The 16,745-nt window shown below is 48.8% G+C and overlaps 2 protein-coding genes across 4 annotated transcripts in view; both read right to left on the bottom strand.

Moving 5' to 3' along the window:
• The window catches only part of PCDHGC3 (protocadherin gamma subfamily C, 3), a 38,331-nt gene that overhangs the window by 11,094 nt on the left and 10,492 nt on the right, over nt 1-16,745 (bottom strand). For 2 of the 3 annotated variants that reach the window (XM_049648491.1, XM_049648492.1), the window contains exon 2: nt 4,707-4,765. In XM_049648491.1, coding sequence (XP_049504448.1) covers nt 4,707-4,765 — 59 coding nt within the window. Of the gene's footprint in view, nt 1-4,706; nt 4,766-7,757; nt 10,218-16,745 lie in introns of those variants that run through there. The other variant, XM_049648493.1, reaches the window with a different exon arrangement.
• Nucleotides 10,868-15,322, bottom strand: LOC125934884 (protocadherin gamma-C4). The gene has a single exon (XM_049648494.1). It carries the CDS (start codon nt 14,252-14,254, stop codon nt 11,699-11,701), a length of 2,556 nt encoding a protein of 851 aa, XP_049504451.1. The 5' UTR covers nt 14,255-15,322; the 3' UTR covers nt 10,868-11,698.

Raw genomic sequence — 16,745 nt, 5'->3', positions numbered from 1 at the left:
ATATATATATATATATATATATATATATATATATATATATATATATATGGGTGTGTGTGTGTGTGTGTATGTGTGTGTATATATAGCCAAATTAAGCCTCAGAACCACCTGCAGGTAAGTGTTATTATGATTATCCCTATTTTTCAGTAGATGAATCCACGGCTCAGAGAGGTTAAGAGACTCCCAAATTCTCACAGCCAATAACTGGCAGAGCTATGGCCTGAAAGAGGCCTAATGTGAATCTGAAGCCTATGTTCTTATACATGACACCACACTGGACTTCAGCAGAGAGGCAGCAATGGGGATAGGAGACTCTTCCAGGATTTAGGAGATGTTGAACAATAAAAGTAGAGGGGATTGACTATCTCTAATTCACCATTTTCCAAGCATCCACTATGTGTCAGTGACTATGGTAAACCCTGAGATATAAAAGCTGATAGAGTTTTGCCGTAAGGAGTTTGTATTCTGGTGCACTGGATGGGTGTGTGAGGGAACATCCCAGAAGATGGGCTATGGAAAAATGCTCCCTGCAGCATGATTAAAAAAAAAAAGAAAAGTCTGGGAAAGTCACCTCTAACAACAGCCTGGATTTAACTATGTTAAAATATAAACACGTCTGAATTTTTTTAAGGTAGTAAAAGCGTGTCAGCCTTTTAAAATATACATTATATGTCCATATAAGGGGCTGTTACGCAACAATTAACTTTGAATTTGTTTTTTGTTTTTTTTTACTGACATGGGAAAATTGTGGTATACTGCAAAGAGAACAGATATAGGTGGATCTTCTGTTCCAGCTCTCTCTCTGCCCTGCCCCAACTCACACTCATACTCTCTCAAAATAAACAAACATTAAGAAAATAATATAATAAAATACACATGTGAAAATATTAAAGAGCTTAAGAGATTTGAAACACTCAAATACAAAATGTGGGTCTTAATTTGGATAAGCATGCAAATGAATTACCAGAGAGAGACATATAACGGGAAGTGTCAATACAGACTAGATATTTGATGATACTAGTTTATTATTATATTACTTAGTATTAATATATTATTAGTTTATTGATATTATTGTTAATGCTTCTGTATGTAAAAGAATTGTCTGTTTAAGACCGTGAAGAGTCAGATGACATTATATGATGGCTGAGATTTGTTTCACAGTAATTCACGGGGGTAACAGGGTGGAGACTGAAGTGAAACAACGTAGGGCATTAGGTGAAGCTGAACAGTGGGATCATAGAGGTTCATTATACCGTTCTCCTTTTGTACAAATTTGAAAATTTCATATTCAAAAAATGTTAATGGGGGTTTCTCTGGGTTGTGAAATTCGAGTCCTTTTTCTTTTAAAAATTTTTCTCTATTTCCCCATGCTTCTACAATGAACATGTATTATTTTATAAGCAAAAAACAAAAACAAAAACTCAAAACTAAGTTGCTATTTGTCTGCTGAATGGCTGCCTCAACTGAGGGAGAGCAGGGATAGTGTTTCTCAGAGGAGGGGGATGGAAGGGTAGTGTGGAGCCATCAAAGGAGAACAGAGTGGAGACCAGGACAAGCTAAATGGAGACTCTCACTGTGCAGAGACTGGGAACAGCTGCAGGGTGGAGCCTGTGTTACTGTGTGAGAAGGGACAAGTGGCTTGCTGGGTTCAGAGCTTGAGATAACAGCTGTTGAGATAAGAAGCCAAAAAGACGACTTGAGACGGGACAGTGGCTGGGAGGAGGAGCACCTGGCAGGCAGGGACTTCAGAACATGTCTTTCCCCCTTTTGTCTGGGCAATGTGACCCAGTGCTGACTTGAACTTGAACTAGGTTCATCTCAACACTAACCCTGCTGTGCATGGTGTGCCAGTAGCCAAGATGGTGCAGTGGAGGGGAGTGGAGCAGAGAAGCAGTGGAGGGCTGGAGCCAGAGTTAGACTGGATAAATCTCCTTTCTTGATCCTTCCACTCAGATTTACTCATCATAACAACAGCAAAGACAAAGTACCCTGTCAGTCTGTTGATCTTGAGAGGCCTAACCACAAAGCCTGTGTGGAGGCTCTTCCCTCTCTCCTTGAGCTGGTTAATTTGAAACCCTTCAGATTTCAGCACAATCTCCTTTCCTCCTAGAGGTCCCCTTGCTCCCTTACCAGGGCAAATCCCTACTGTAGGCCCTCACCACCAGGTAGTGCACTTTATAGCACTTACAATAGCTGTGATCTTACATTTACTTTGGTATTTAGTTAATATTTGCTTTACTCAACACATGGTAAGCTCCTTATGGGCAGGGAGCAGGCCTATTTTGTCATCTCCTACCTCTAAAACACCACCTGGCCTACAGTAGGTGCTTACTAACTATGGAATAAATGAAGGAGAAAAGGTATAGTTGTTGGATTGGGCCCTTAATGTTTATTTCACCTGGGCCATTTTGGAACTACATCAGAAATGTCTGTCCACCCCCCTCAACTTAACTAAGGAAGGGAACCTTCCCTTACATCTCCCCAAGAGCTCCTATATTTCAGGCCACCAAGTCTTTCATTTGATGACAAAGGACTTGAGGCAGGGGTACGGTGCTCAACCCAGAGGGGACAACAGAAGCAATCTGTGGGACTTCTAGGTTCAGCACTGAATTCTGCTTCAGGGCCAGTATACAGTCTGCAGCAGAGGTGGGTAAAGGGGACACAATTTGCCCAGTACCTCTCATCACCTCAGCTCAAATGTCACTTCTTCTTGGAGGCTTTCTCTACCCTTCCCCCCACGATTACATTCATATGACCCTCTTTTTCTGAGAACTTGCTATGATTTCTAACTAGACATTTTTTATTGCAATTTGTTGTCTCACCTGCTAGCCTGGAAGTCTATGAGCTCAAAGATCATGTCTGCTTGTTCATTCTTACAGGACAGTGTTTAGAACATGGCCTGGTTCATAGTAGATGCCCCATAAGTAGGTGATGCGTGAATGAATACATGAATAAACATATGAATGACCTAATGGATAAGCTATACAGAAAGGCTGGCAAGGCCACTGGAGAAAAAGGAGACAGATGGGGTCAAGGGAGGGGCAAAGACAGTCCAAACCAACTGTTTTTCTGCCTTCTGAAGGCCTTCTAGGAAGCATCTTGAGTTCCTCATACATGTGCAGGACTGCACATGCCAAGGAGGTGGAGTCTCTACCTCCCTGGCATGTGCTGAGGTCTCCTGGATTCTTGTGGCAGTGAACACTCACCAACTATAACATGTGGGAAAATGTGGGCAGCGAGTGCCTGACCATCAAGGAGGCAGAGGAAGGTGACCTAAGCTCTGCCCTCTCTCTCTCCTGGGTTCCTTGGACTCCTCTAGGCTCCTGACTTCTAACAGGGAGAACTGGCCCAAAGCCCACCCCACTTCCCTCAGACCAACTAAAGATCTTTCTGCTTTTTCCTTCCCCACCACCCACAGGAGGTTCCTGTCTCAGCAGGAATTCATACTCAACTGAAATGAACAGCTGGGACAGCCTGGATAGAGGAGTATGTGGTGGTGAGCACTGATCAAAGACTCTGTATGTGAGGGACAGGGACAGGGAGAGAGTTGTGGGCGGGAGGTGAGGGGATGTGTGTGCTGGCTTGCCCACAAGTACAAAAAAATGAGAGACAGAGACAAAGAGTAGGAGACAGGATAAAAGGGAAACAGAGAGAAAGAGAAACAAAGAGTAACAGGAAGAGATTCAGCAATGTAGACACAGACTACACACTTAGAAATACAGAAACAGACACACACAAAGACAAGGAAAAAGACATAGGCTGAGAACAAAGAGGAAAGCAGAAATAGCAAGAGGTTGAGAAACCAAGAGACTAGAGACAGAGGAACATAAGGACACTAGGAAAGAGGAAAAGAAAAGAGTTCAAGGAAAGAGACTGGGAGGCAGAAACAGACAGAAAAGAAACAGAGACTGAGACTAAGGAAGAGTCATATTTATTCATTAATTCCACATTTATTGAGCACCCAAGATGGCAGGTGCAGTGCAAGGCACAGATCAGGGCAAGTAGACACAAACGGCAGGGACCAAGATGCAGCAATAAAGACAGAAACTAAGAGACAGAAAGAGAGTGAGAGGCAAAGACCACAAACTGAGATAAGAGACTGAGGGAAGGCCAAAGCAGTAAGAAAGAGTGGCAGAGAAAAGGCCTGCAGGTAGGGAGGGCAGGATCAGTTTCAGGACCTAGGCAGCCTGGAGTGGGGCGGGAGGAGGGAGACCTGTCCCAGGAGCTCCCTCCTCAGCCCAGCCTCCAGCAGTGCAGTCTCCACTTCCAACAGCGGACCCACCTCCCCCACCTCTCCTGGGCTCTTCCCCGTGGACTCTGGAGGAGGTTCTGACTGCCAACTGTGCCTCCCCCATCTCCTGTCCCCTGGTTCTCTGCCTGAACCCCAGCCCAATCTGGAACAGGGGGACTTAGGAATTAGATGGGTTCCACCCAGAGACCACCTCAGGACCAGGAGATAGGAAAAGATTCACCTGGTGAGAAGGGAGGGGCTGAGGTGTGAAATGAGCTTTCAAAATAGTCAGAGTAGAAGCCTTTTCCTTCTGGGCTCTGTGTACCAGCCCCCAATACACCAAAGCCTCCCTGAAATCCGGAACTGAGGGAAGAAGCCATTTGTAGCAAATGCTGAGCCCTCCCCCACCTCCTCCCACGTCATCACTGAGAAAATGCCGCAGAGAAGAGGGTGGGCTGGAGAAGCAGTCACCTACCCGCTGGTGCCAGGTCTCTGGGCCTGAGAGAATCGCCAGTCCGTGTTGGGCGGGGCTTGCTGTGGAGAAAACAGAGGGAAAGGGGCTGAGTACTCACAAAAAGAATGTCACCACAGTCTGGGGATGGGCAAGGAAGGAAAGAGGGGAATGGACACAGAGAAAGAGGAGGGAGGGAAAGACTAATCTCCAAAGACAAACCGAACCCCAGGTCTCAGAGGTCTGAGGCAGAGAGAAAATAAGACGCATCTGTACATAGTGAGCAACCCCAGATTCCTCTGCTGAAGAAATAGCCCATTCCTCCCTGCCCACAGACTCAGAAATTCGGAGCTGAGATTCAAGGGCTGAAAGTGTCTCCTGTGGAACCAGAGGGAGGGGTGCAGAAAAGGCCCTCAAAGGTGGCAGAGGAGATTTTAGATGAGAATTTCACCAGCCTCTAGAAAGAATTTATTTAGCTCCTCAGCTGGGAACAAAAGCATCCTTGCAGCAAGATGGCTGCTGCTCCGGGTAACCCTTTTTGCGCCAGGTTGTGCTGTAATATATTCAGAGGGACGCCTCCTCCAGGCCTTTGGCTCTCAAGAATCCCTTCCCACAGCTAAACACATTATTAACTTAGGAGTCATGCCAGACTGATCCTTTGCAGGGCATCCAAGCCCCAAGACACCCCTCACCCCCAGAACTCTGCCAGACAATGGTTGTGACTAAGGAGGAGAGAACAAGGCTGCTCTGTCTGGGACAGAGAAAACTGCTGGGATGGAGCCCAGCAGAGACCTAGCTCCCACAGCCTCCAAAGCCTCTAAGGAGAGCCAGCTAAGTCTCCAGGGCTCCTAAGGGGCTGATCTGTAGCCATGTCCCACCTGGGTGAAGGTGTGGGACTTTGGCCGGCCACTTCACTCCTGAGTCCCTTCCACCCTTTCGAGAGGGTGTATTATCCCATCACACATGGAGCACTCCTAGAGCCATCTCCTTACCCCTTCTGGGCTGTGCTGATAAGAGACTCTCACTCTCACTTCCAGAAGCAGAGGAGAAGTGTGAGCATCTCTGATTACACGGGGGAGAAGACAGACCCAAGTCTGTCAGGTATCTCACTCTAAGGCCCACAGATGTCAGTGATATGAGCAGAACCCAGAAAGTTAGCATCCCAGGTACAACACAAGTCACCAGCACCAGTCCAGATCACCAGCCTGGGGAAAGGCAATGGGATGCCTACTCATCAGCCACTGTATTCTTAGACACAGGACAATCTATGTATGATCCATGCAAGAACCATGAATCATGCAAGAACCATGACAGACTGGAGGAGAGTCGCTGGGCAAAACTCACAACTTACACAAAGATGGCGGGTCCAAAGTGTGTTCAGTGAGGGCTACTCAGGAACAAGGAGCCCCAGAAGACTTTTCTCTAACATATAAAGCCCTAAAAGGGAAAGAATCCCATCTATGCCCCATCCAAGCAGATGCAAACTGCCCTCCCATCTTCCAGCTTTGTGAAAACACAAATTCTGGAATTAGACCCAAGTTAGATCTTTCTCTACCACTTACCCAGTGAACCTGCATGTCACTTGACCTCTGTGAAATTCAGTTACAAGGTGGGGAAGCTAGTATCTACCCAACAAAATTCTTGGGAAGAACAAGTGAAGAACATGGTACTCCAAGGAGGTAGTGCAGGAAGGCTCTTTCAATCAGCTATCACATGGGGGTATTGTTTCAAACTCTAATTCTGATTCATCAAGTGCAGGATGGGGCATGAGTATATTTTGAATAAAAGCTCCTGAGTTTGTGGAAACTTGTGCCTTTTTACTATCATAGTTTCCCCCCACTGATGAGGGCACCCCAGCATCTGGCAGAGGCTGTGGCTTTCCCTCAGCTGAAGGAAAGATTGACAGAGTCTCACATACTTTGGTCACCCCCAAAGCCCTGACCCTAGATCACAGGAACCACATCAAGGTCACGACGGAGCCAAAAGTCTATCTCTGAGTGTCCAGGGTCCAGGTGCTTCATGTCCCCACTTCCTGTGATAGGACAGGCAGTGACTGTCACTGAGGTCCCAGGCTGCCTATCCTACCCTTGGCCCACAGGGTAGCTCAGCCAGACCCAAAGGTTTCTGGGCTGGAGGCACACCGCTGCCCTCTGCTTGGAGCCCCAATACTATGGGGTGGCCCACACCAGAGTTAAAAACTCTTGCCCAGAGGTGACCTGATCTAGTCCCAGGTAGAAGCAGGAAAAAGTTCCTGGGTCCTTGCAGGCCCTGGGAAACTGTGCCATGGGATCCTCACCAGGGTGTGATCAGTCAGCAGTGAGCACCACTGAGGCCAGCAGCCAGGTGGTTGGGAAGCTATGAGGAGCCCAGGAACAGCCAGTGCATGTGAACTTGGCAGCAAGCACTGGCAGGAAAAGGTGGTGTGTGTGCGTGTGTGTGTGTGTGTGTGTGTGTGTGTGTGTGTGTGTCTGTGAGCATGCAGATGAGATGAGACGAGTCTGTTGCTGCGTGTGGCCAGTGGTTGTGTTCTGCAAGGAGGACACGCATGAAGCCTGGATGTACAATGATCCTGTCTACAGGTGCATTTGTTTGACAGAGGAATAAGGAAGGTTTACATTAACAGTGAAGTCACAGATAAGGGACTGGAAGAGGAAACTTAAAGACTGGCACAGCAAGCTGGCTGGCTTGGGAGTCAAGGAGGCTGGATGCAGGCATAGATCCATGACTGCCTCCACCAAGGACCACCCTCTGCTCCCCAACCCTAGCCATAAAGACTGCTGGGCCCCAGCCTTTTCTGAGTGAGGGCAGCAGGGACTGGTCTTACTTCCCCTCACCTATAATCACCACCACCTCCTGGTACTCAGAGTCCTATCCCCACATTGGCATTCCACACAATCAGTCCAAATGGTCCCAACAATCAGGTGGAGTGCAGGCAACACTGAGCTCCATCCTCCACTCCCACACCCCCACCCCCTCCCGAGAGGAATGGACATAAATTCAAAGTCCCTTTTGTGGATGGGCTGCTTCTCCATTGCAGCCCACAAAGGGTGTCCTGGTCAGTGTTGAGCCCCTCACCTGGCTCCTCTCCCGCAGTGTATTAGAGCGGGACCGGAAGGCATCAGGCTCCAGCACCAGCGCTGAGGGCTGCTGGACACTGAGGGGCCTTAGAAAAGTGAAGTCACTGCCATCCGAGGCTGGTGAAAAGCACGTCCTGTAGCAGTGGCTCTGTGAGTCTGTGGGCCGCAGTGTCACCTCCATGTACTTGAGTGTGCCGTCTGAGCTCACCTGCAGGTTGGGACTGGACTGCTTATAGAAGTCCCGAGAGGGTGAGTCCTGGTGCCTGCAGCACTGGCCCCCACCCCCATCCTCATCTGTGTGCCCCCGAAGGCATTTAGCTGACAGAAAGGTGAAGGTGACTAAGGATAAGAGACTGATGGCTGCAAGAGCCACAATGAGGTAAAGGGTAAGGTCTGAACGCTCAGGAGGGAGTGTGAGGAAATCGTTGGATTTGGGCATTTCCTCAGGGTCCTCATCCTCCAGAACCAGCAACACTGTGGCTGTAGAGGAGAGAGAAGGGTCACCATTGTCCCTCACCAGGACCACAACCTGCTGGGTGTTAGAGTCATCCTCCCGTAAGGCCCGGGCTGTGCGCACCTCCCCAGTATGTGCAGACACCAGGAACAGTCCTGGAGCTGTAGACTGTGGCAACAGTGAATAGGAGAGCCATGCATTGTGGCCAGCATCAGCATCCACAGCTGTCACTTTGGTGACCAAGGAGCCAGGAGGAGCAGAGCGAGGGAGACGTTGGGGGACTGAGAGTTCCCAGCCGGGTCTTGGGTGCAGCACCGCTGGTGCATTATCATTCTGATCCAGGACAAACACATGCAGAGATGTGTTCGAGTGCAATGGGGGAGAGCCAGAGTCTCGCACACCCACCACGATGTGCATCATTTGCAACAATTCGTAGTCAAAGGTGCGCTGGGCAAAGACCCGCCCATCCTCAGGGTTGACATATACAAAGGAGGAAGCTGGGGCTCCCTGAATCTGATTCCCTACAATGGAGTAGGTGAGATGGGCATTATCCCCAGTGTCTGGGTCTGAGGCAGCCACAGTGCAAAGAAGGGAACCTGGAGGCCGGTTTTCAGGGATGTAAGCAGTATAGAGCTGTTGAGAAAAGTAGGGTGCATTATCATTAACATCTGAAATGTTGAGCCGGATGGTGAGATGTGCATGCAGGGGAGGTGAGCCTGCATCACTAGCAAGTAGCTCAATGACATAGTGGGATGTGGTCTCCCGGTCCAAAGGCTGGCTGGTTAGCAGTGAGTAGTGGTTCTCAGAAGGCTTAATCTGAAATGGCAGGTCCAGGGAGATATCAAGGCTCACTTCACCATTTCTCCCCGAGTCTCGGTCCCGCACATTAAACAAGCCCACTACTGTGCCCACTGGTGTGCTCTCCAGGATAGGGTTGACCAGAGAGGCTAGCAGTACCTCTGGGGCGTTGTCATTGGCATCTTCTACATCCACTTGAATCATGCAGTGGCCTTCCATAGCTGGCTGTCCCTGGTCACGGGCTCTTGCGTGAATTTCATAGAAACTTGACTCCTCAAAGTCTATGGGACCCAACACGTGGATTGCTCCACTGCTAGGGTCTAGGCCAAAGATGTTACGCACCACTTCTGATGTATGGTCTCCAAAAGAATAGTCTAGTTGGCCATTGGTGCCCTCGTCCGGATCAGTGGCGTTGAGGCGGAGCAGCAGTGTACCCATGGGTGCATTTTCTGGGAGCCCCACACGTAGAACTGAGGAATGGAAAGTCGGAGCATTATCATTAATGTCCAGTACAATGACAGAGATAAGGGTCGTCCCTGAGCGGGCTGGGATACCCCCATCCACAGCAGTGAGCACCAGCTGATGTCTTGCCTGGGCTTCACGGTCCAGCTGTTGCTCCAGCACCAGCTCTGGGAATAGCTTCCCATCTTTTAGGGTCTTCACATTCAGAAAGAAATGGCTGCTCGGGCTTAGAGTGTAGAAGCTCACAGTATTGGTGCCCACGTCCGGATCCTGGGCACTATCCAGTGGGAATCGGGCCCCAAGCGCAGCTGATTCTGAGATGCGTATCTCTCGCTCAGAGGTGGCAAAGCCAGGAGAGTTGTCATTGAGATCCAGGATCTCTACCTCTACACGGATTAGTTCCAGGGGGTGTTCAGTCACCACCTGTATTGGCAGCAGGCAGCTTGTACTGGCTCCACATAGGCTCTCTCGGTCAATCTTTTGATTCACTGCCAGAGCACCACTCATCAAGCTCAGGGAAAAAAAGTGTCCATTCTCCTCAGACCCCAACCGCAGTCGGCGGCTCAACAGATCTGTCACCTTTAAGCCTAGATCCTGAGCAACATTCCCCACCAGCGTCCCCGGCTCAGACTCCTCCACCACTGAGTAACGAAGCTGCCCGGACACCCAGCCCCAGCAGCACAACGACAACATGCACAGCACTTGCCATTTCCCAGCGAGCTGTGGGGGTGTCTTGGGCCCCATGACCCAGAGGTCCCTTCCGGACACTGACTCTGTGCTGTCCTGTCTCCAAGGCAGACCCAGGTCTTGGAATGTAGCAGCTGAAATCTCTTATGTCTCCTTCCAGCCTCTTAAAAACTGCTCCGAGGTATGTCTGCCTGCAGCAGTTCTTCTTAGTCACCAAATGGCGGGGGTGGGTGGGGGGGGAGGGGAACTGAATCTGAGTGGAGCTGGGGAACAGGAGGAGGAGAGGTGGGCAGGAAGAGCAGATCCCCCACCTCTGCTCTGAGTCTGATTGGCCAAAAAGTCTGTCTGCTCTCAACCAATTATGAAGTCCCCTCAGTCCTGGAAACCTTAGGAACAGGCAAATCTGTGTCAATGAAGCCTCCTACCTCCCCACTCATTTCATGCTGCAGGTTGATTCAGCCCCCTTGGCAGCAAAGTTTGACAGCTCAGATGGTTCTCAACAGGGAAGACAAAGTGGTACAAAACTTCTCAGTGTTCTGTCCCAGCAACTTCCCTCAGGACTTTAGAAGTTTCCACTACTTTGTTAAACCAACAAAATTTTGTCCTTCCAGGGGAGGCAAAGCCATGTGAACCCCCCCACCCACGCCATTCTGCCAAACATGGCTGAGGTGAGAGAAACCATTTGTTAGGATCCTGTAAAGCCTTGCTCTGACTCTCCATCAATGCTTTGAGGAATCTCAATGTCAGCTGATGGTTACAGGACTCAGCTTTTGTGAGATCCCCGACTTGAGCTATGGAATGAGCATAACAGCTTTTAGTAGGGGGAACATTCCTGGAACTGATCCAGGTCACCCAGGAGAGTGAGTAGAAACCAGGCGTGGTCTCTAGAATTTATGGTTGCACTAATTCAAAAGTCTACTTAAAGACTTCCAGAGTGGCTGCCTCTGAGTTCCTCAGCTGTAACCAGTTTTCTGACATGAAGTGATTTTACTCACATGTTGCTTTCCCCCCCAAAGAAGTAATGCTCCCCTGCCCCCAATTCTTTTGCATCTAGCTCAAATCTCAGTGGGAACCTGAATGGGATTCCTGAAGACTTGGACTAAAAGATCTCTGCTTGCATCCTGATGCCTCCCTACTTCCCCTTCAGCTCTCCCCTCTTTGTGCTCTCTGCTGTTTCAAGCAGCGAGTTCTCTCTATAGTGGGTTAGGAGGTACTTAATATTGTGGGGCAAATACAGCAGTCACCCTAGATTCATTGGGAAATGGTAACCTAGAGTTAAGGTAGTCCAGAACCTGCCCCCCTCATTCAGGAAGAGAAAGCAACCTCTTGGGTTTAGGTGACTGCCTGATACATCCTACCCCTGTACAGGATAGCCTTCTATGCTCCCACATTCTGGCACCACGCTTCCACAATACCCTGGCTCTTGATCATTACCTTCATTTCTTACCTTCAGGTACATAATCCACCTCAAGTACTAATCTGTGACAACTTCCTGGTTATTCACAAAATACTTCTAAAGCACACCATCTACCACATAATTACCACTCACTATGGGCTCTTGCAGAGAGACCAACAGTCCCAGGGACATGACCCAGCCATGTGCTTGGATCAGAATAACTCTCAAGCACTGGCTGAGCCTGCAAAGGTCTCACCTCTAGCCCATACAGAAGATCAGAGGGTGGGCAGCTTGGGCGAACAGGCTCCCCTGCCATAGGTGCACTGGGTGACTTCACCATCATGAAGCTATCACTCCGAGTGGGTGCAGAAGCCAAGGGTGTACAGCCATGAGAGTGGCCGCCCACATCAACAAACTTGATAGGATCATCTGACCCTAGCTGGATTCGCAGGATCCCATTGGAAGGAGGAAGCCCCTCCCTCCTTCGAGATCGGGTGAGACAGGCACAGGTGCCAGCAGGAAAGCAGGTCACTCCACAGGCAGCCCCACGCAAACACTTAGACAGTAGTGCAACGAATGAGCCAAAGGAGACAAAGCAAATTGCCACTAGTGATACAGCCAAATAGAGGGTCAGGCGGGATTCTCCTTCCCTTGGAGCTGAAGATTCTCGAAGATCAGGGACAACTGGATGAGTATCTTCCTCCAAGGACACCAGTAGAGTAACAGAGGTAGAGAGTGGTGGACTACCACTATCCTTTACTACAATGACCAGCTTCTGTGGTGGGAGATCAGCTGGGATGGGAACTGCCGTCCGAACCTCCCCAGCATAGCGAGAGACAGCAAACAGGCTGGGGTCTGGGGCCTCCAGGAGCTGATAGGAAACCCAAGCATTGTAACCTGAATCCAAGTCCACAGCAGTCACCTTTGTCACTAGATGGCCAGCACCAACTGATGGAGGCAGAGCTTGCGGACATAAAGAACCAGGCCGGGCCCTAGGACGCAGCACAGCTGGGGCATTGTCATTGAGGTCCAGCACAAACAGACGAACTGTCACAGTGCTACTAAGAGGTGGGTTGCCCCGATCCCGGGCCTGCACCTCAAATTGCAATGTCTGTGTTTGTTCATAGTCAAAGGATCGAGTAGCATGAACAGCTCCTGTTTGGGGGTTCAGAGAGATGAAAGAAGAAGCTGACACATCTCGATTTCTGGGCTCCAGGAGAGAGTAGGAGATGAGTGCATTCAAGCCAGAGTCTGGATCAGAGGCTGCAAGGGAACAAAGCAGGTCCCCTGGGCGATTGTTCTCAGGAACAAACACCTCATGTGACCTCTGGAAGAAAGAGGGTGGGTTATCATTCACATCTGAAATATTGAGGAAAATACTCCTCTGGGTACTCAGGGGAGGATTCCCAGCATCGGAAGCAGTGACCATGATGTCATAGCTGGATTTGGCCTCTCGGTCCAAGGGCCCAGAAGTCACCAAGGAGAACTGGTTCCTGAAGGCAGACTTGAGGGCAAATGGCAAGTGGTCAGGAATACGGAGGCTCACGTCTCCATTTGACCCTGAGTCAGGGTCCTGTACACTGATGAGTGCCACTACAGTGCCAGGTTCTGCGCTTTCTGGAAGAGTCCCAAGCTCTGAGGTCACTGTGATGTGGGGGGCATTGTCATTTACATCTAGGAGATCCACCCGAAGGCTGCAATGTTGCTCCATGGCTGGAGAACCCCCATCACGAGCCCGAATATCAAATTCATAGTAATTCTCACTCTCAAAGTCTAGGGGCCCCTGAAGGGTAAGCTTTCCAGTAGTAGGGTGAAGGCTAAAGAGGTTTCTCACACGATCAGGGGTGTGACCACTGAAAGAAAAGGTGACGTTACCACTGGGACCCAGGTCTGGGTCAGAGGCATTGAGCTGGATGAGTAGCATGCCGGCAGGAGCACTCTCCAACACACTAATCCTGTAGCTGGATTGCTGGAAGGCTGGGGCGTTGTCATTCACGTCCAGCACTGATACCCGGAGCTCTGCAGTGCCAGATCTCGGGGGGTTCCCTCCATCCACAGCAGTCAGCACCAGGCGGTAGTCTGATTGCTTCTCTCGATCCAAAGGCTTCTCCAGGAGCAGCTCTGGGACCAGGCTGCCGTCGCTGCGCTTCTTGACATCCAGTGCAAAGTGTTCATTGGAGCTTAGTCTATAGCTGCTGATAGAATTGCTCCCCACATCTGCATCCTGAGCCTTTTCCAAGGGGAAACGCTGTCCTGGAGGAGCTGCCTCCCCAATTTCCAAGTCTAGCTGCTGCCGAGGAAATCGGGGGGCGTGATCATTCACATCCACAATCTCTACCTCCGCTCGGTACATTTCCAAAGGCCCTTCAGTTACAAACTCCAGGGGCACGATGCAGCTGGCACTGAGTCCACACAGTGCCTCTCGATCAATTGGATTCTTGATGAGCAGGGCTCCACTGTCCAAATCCACACGGAAGTGTCTTTGGTTCACCTCTCCAGCAACCTGCAGCCTACGAGCTGACAGAGTCTCTGTATCCAGCAAGAAATCTTGGGCGACATTCCCTACAAAAGTCCCTTCTTGTGACTCCTCTGGGACCGGGTAGCGGATCTGCCCACAAACGTAACCCAGGTGGCAAATGAGGAACAAAAGGGTAGCCCCCCAGCAGATTTCTACCCAGCTTCCCACCTTGCGGAGCATTGCTGCTTCCCGTTAGTCCTCTACCTGGTCCTGGGAAGCAGAAGAAGCCGACCCGCCCCAAACGACAACAGCAGCTGGAGACACCTATCTCTCTTCGTGGCGCCAGCTCTGGTGCGGCTGGGCCGGCACCGCAAGGGTTACAGGCCGTTTTTGCTGGTGGCGGGGTAGATTTGTCTGCCTTCCACCACCCGATTGGCAGACAGCAGCTCCTAGGTTCAGCCAATAGGCTGAGCAGAGAACATCCCAATAGCAGCAGGGTTAATGCGTCGCAGCATTGGAGGACAAAAAAAAAAAAAAAAAAAAAAAACCAAAAAACAAAACAAAAGAAAAAACCTATCTTTTTGCCTTCCTCCGACTCAACAGCATTTCCTTCTATAGGTTTATTACCTCTAATGAGAGGCAAACAACATGTATGTATGTTCTTTTTTTTTCCCCCAAACACACCAACTTTCCCCGCCCCTTTTCGGCGGGGAAAACAGACAGCCAAAGCCCTAGCAACCTGCAGCCCATAGAGGAGTAGCCATTTGAGACTGGTCACTTTGTTCAAGCCAGCGTTGTCATCCACCAATATTTGAAATGGGTAGTTTATGCCTCAGTCTGATTGTATTGGAGCAACAGCAAATTAGAAGCAGTGCCATATATTCAAAACTCTGCCCTTCTGCAGATTATTCAGAAACATATCCATCTCTTTGCAGACAAGACTTACACATTAATGTAACCAATTAAATTTATGCAGTGCACGTTTCTTTTGGAACAGGAGGTGTAGCAGACACAAAATCTCTTATTCAGGCACTAGCTAGTGATACACTGAATTACCATTCATTGATTTCCAGGACAGTATAGAAGGAGATGAAGCAAGGTGGAGGGAGTCAGGAGAGGGAGATGTTCCAAATCAGTAAAGAATCAGTGTGTATGGGAGGCGCTAAGGACTAGATCTCATTGCTTGGCAGAATGCTAACGTTCACAGATTTAATAGCTTCCTTGAATGACTGAGATCAGCCACTAATAGCACTGTGCCCACAAATCCCCTTTATTTGACACCATGGTATGCTTGATTTGTTGTTAATTACCAACAGAGACAGTTTCAAAAGAGCAAGCTTTTTACTTGGCCCCTGGGGGCCTCCTGGAGGTGGAGACTTTATCTCACTCTTCTTCAACCCTGATCTAGACCCTCCCAGGAGCCAGGCTACCACCTTAAACATACACACACAAACACATAGTTGAGAAACACAGATCATCTCACACTGTAGTTACCTGCAAACTATAATCTGAGTGACAAACACACCAGAGCACAAAGAGAAAAAGTCCAGCCTGATCTCAACATAAGATTTCTTAACTCATCTGCAGCCTCACCTAGGTTACCACTGGGTGTGAAAACCGGGAGCAAAACCCAGGGTTCTAATCCCTCTCCAGATTTTTCCAAACCCTTAAGCCTCAAGAATATCCTTTTGACTATCCTCTTGAGGCCAACAACCTACATTCTGGTCTCAAAGAGAGGGATCTGAATATGTGTGTGTGTGTGTGTGTGTGTGTGTGTGTGTTTTAACCAAAAAACAGCAAACTCTCCTCTCATAGGAATGGTGGAAGTATAAATCAGTCTGACCTACCAGGTATTTTGGGCAGGATTCACTATCACAGTGAATGATACCACCATCAACCCAGTACCTCCATCAGAACAGGGGAGGGACAGGCAGAGCCATCCTTGACTCATTTCTCTCCCTGACTCCCTCAATCATGTCAATTAAAAAGTCCTGATGATTATACTATAGTCAACACCTTCCACCTATACTGCCACTGTGGTGGTTCAAGCATTTATCAATCTTCTCCTCAGATATTTTAACAGGCTTCTAACTGTTCTCTTTGTCTCCAGTAGCAATATCCCCAATCTATTTTACTTATGGGTGCCAGGATAATCTCTCTTGAGGACATCATACATAGGGGTTTAAAGTTCTGCAGTGACTATCATGAATACAGAATGAAGCCTAAAAGTAACTCAAGATCTAACTCCTGCCTACTTGCTTCACTTTATCTCTTGCCAAGACTGTTAAACAAACATACTTTAAGGTTCAGCAATAATTAAGTATCATTATCCATATGCATGAAATTTTCTGCAAAGGCCCTTCCTGCCTCCCTTTTCCCTTTACTATTTAATAAACTACTACTTACTGAGAAACTTAACAGAAGACCATGGGGGAGAGGAAGGGGGAAAAAAAAAGAGGTTAGAGAGGGAGGGAGCCAAAACATAAGAGTCTCTTAAAAACTGAAAACAAACTGAGGGTTGATGAGGGATGGGAGGGAGGGGAGGGTGGGTGATGGACATTGAGGAGGGCACCTGTTGGGATGAGCACCGGGTGTTGTATGGAAACCAATTTGACAAATTTCGTATTTAAAAAAAAAAAAGAGATTTACCTTTAAAAAAATTTAAAAAAATAAACTACTACTTAACTTTTACTTCTCAGCTCAATAATCACCACCTCTATAAAATCTTCCT

Source organism: Panthera uncia (assembly GCF_023721935.1).
Source record: "Panthera uncia isolate 11264 chromosome A1 unlocalized genomic scaffold, Puncia_PCG_1.0 HiC_scaffold_17, whole genome shotgun sequence".
NCBI lineage: Eukaryota > Metazoa > Chordata > Mammalia > Carnivora > Felidae > Panthera > Panthera uncia.
This window is presented reverse-complemented; position numbering and strand designations above follow the sequence as displayed.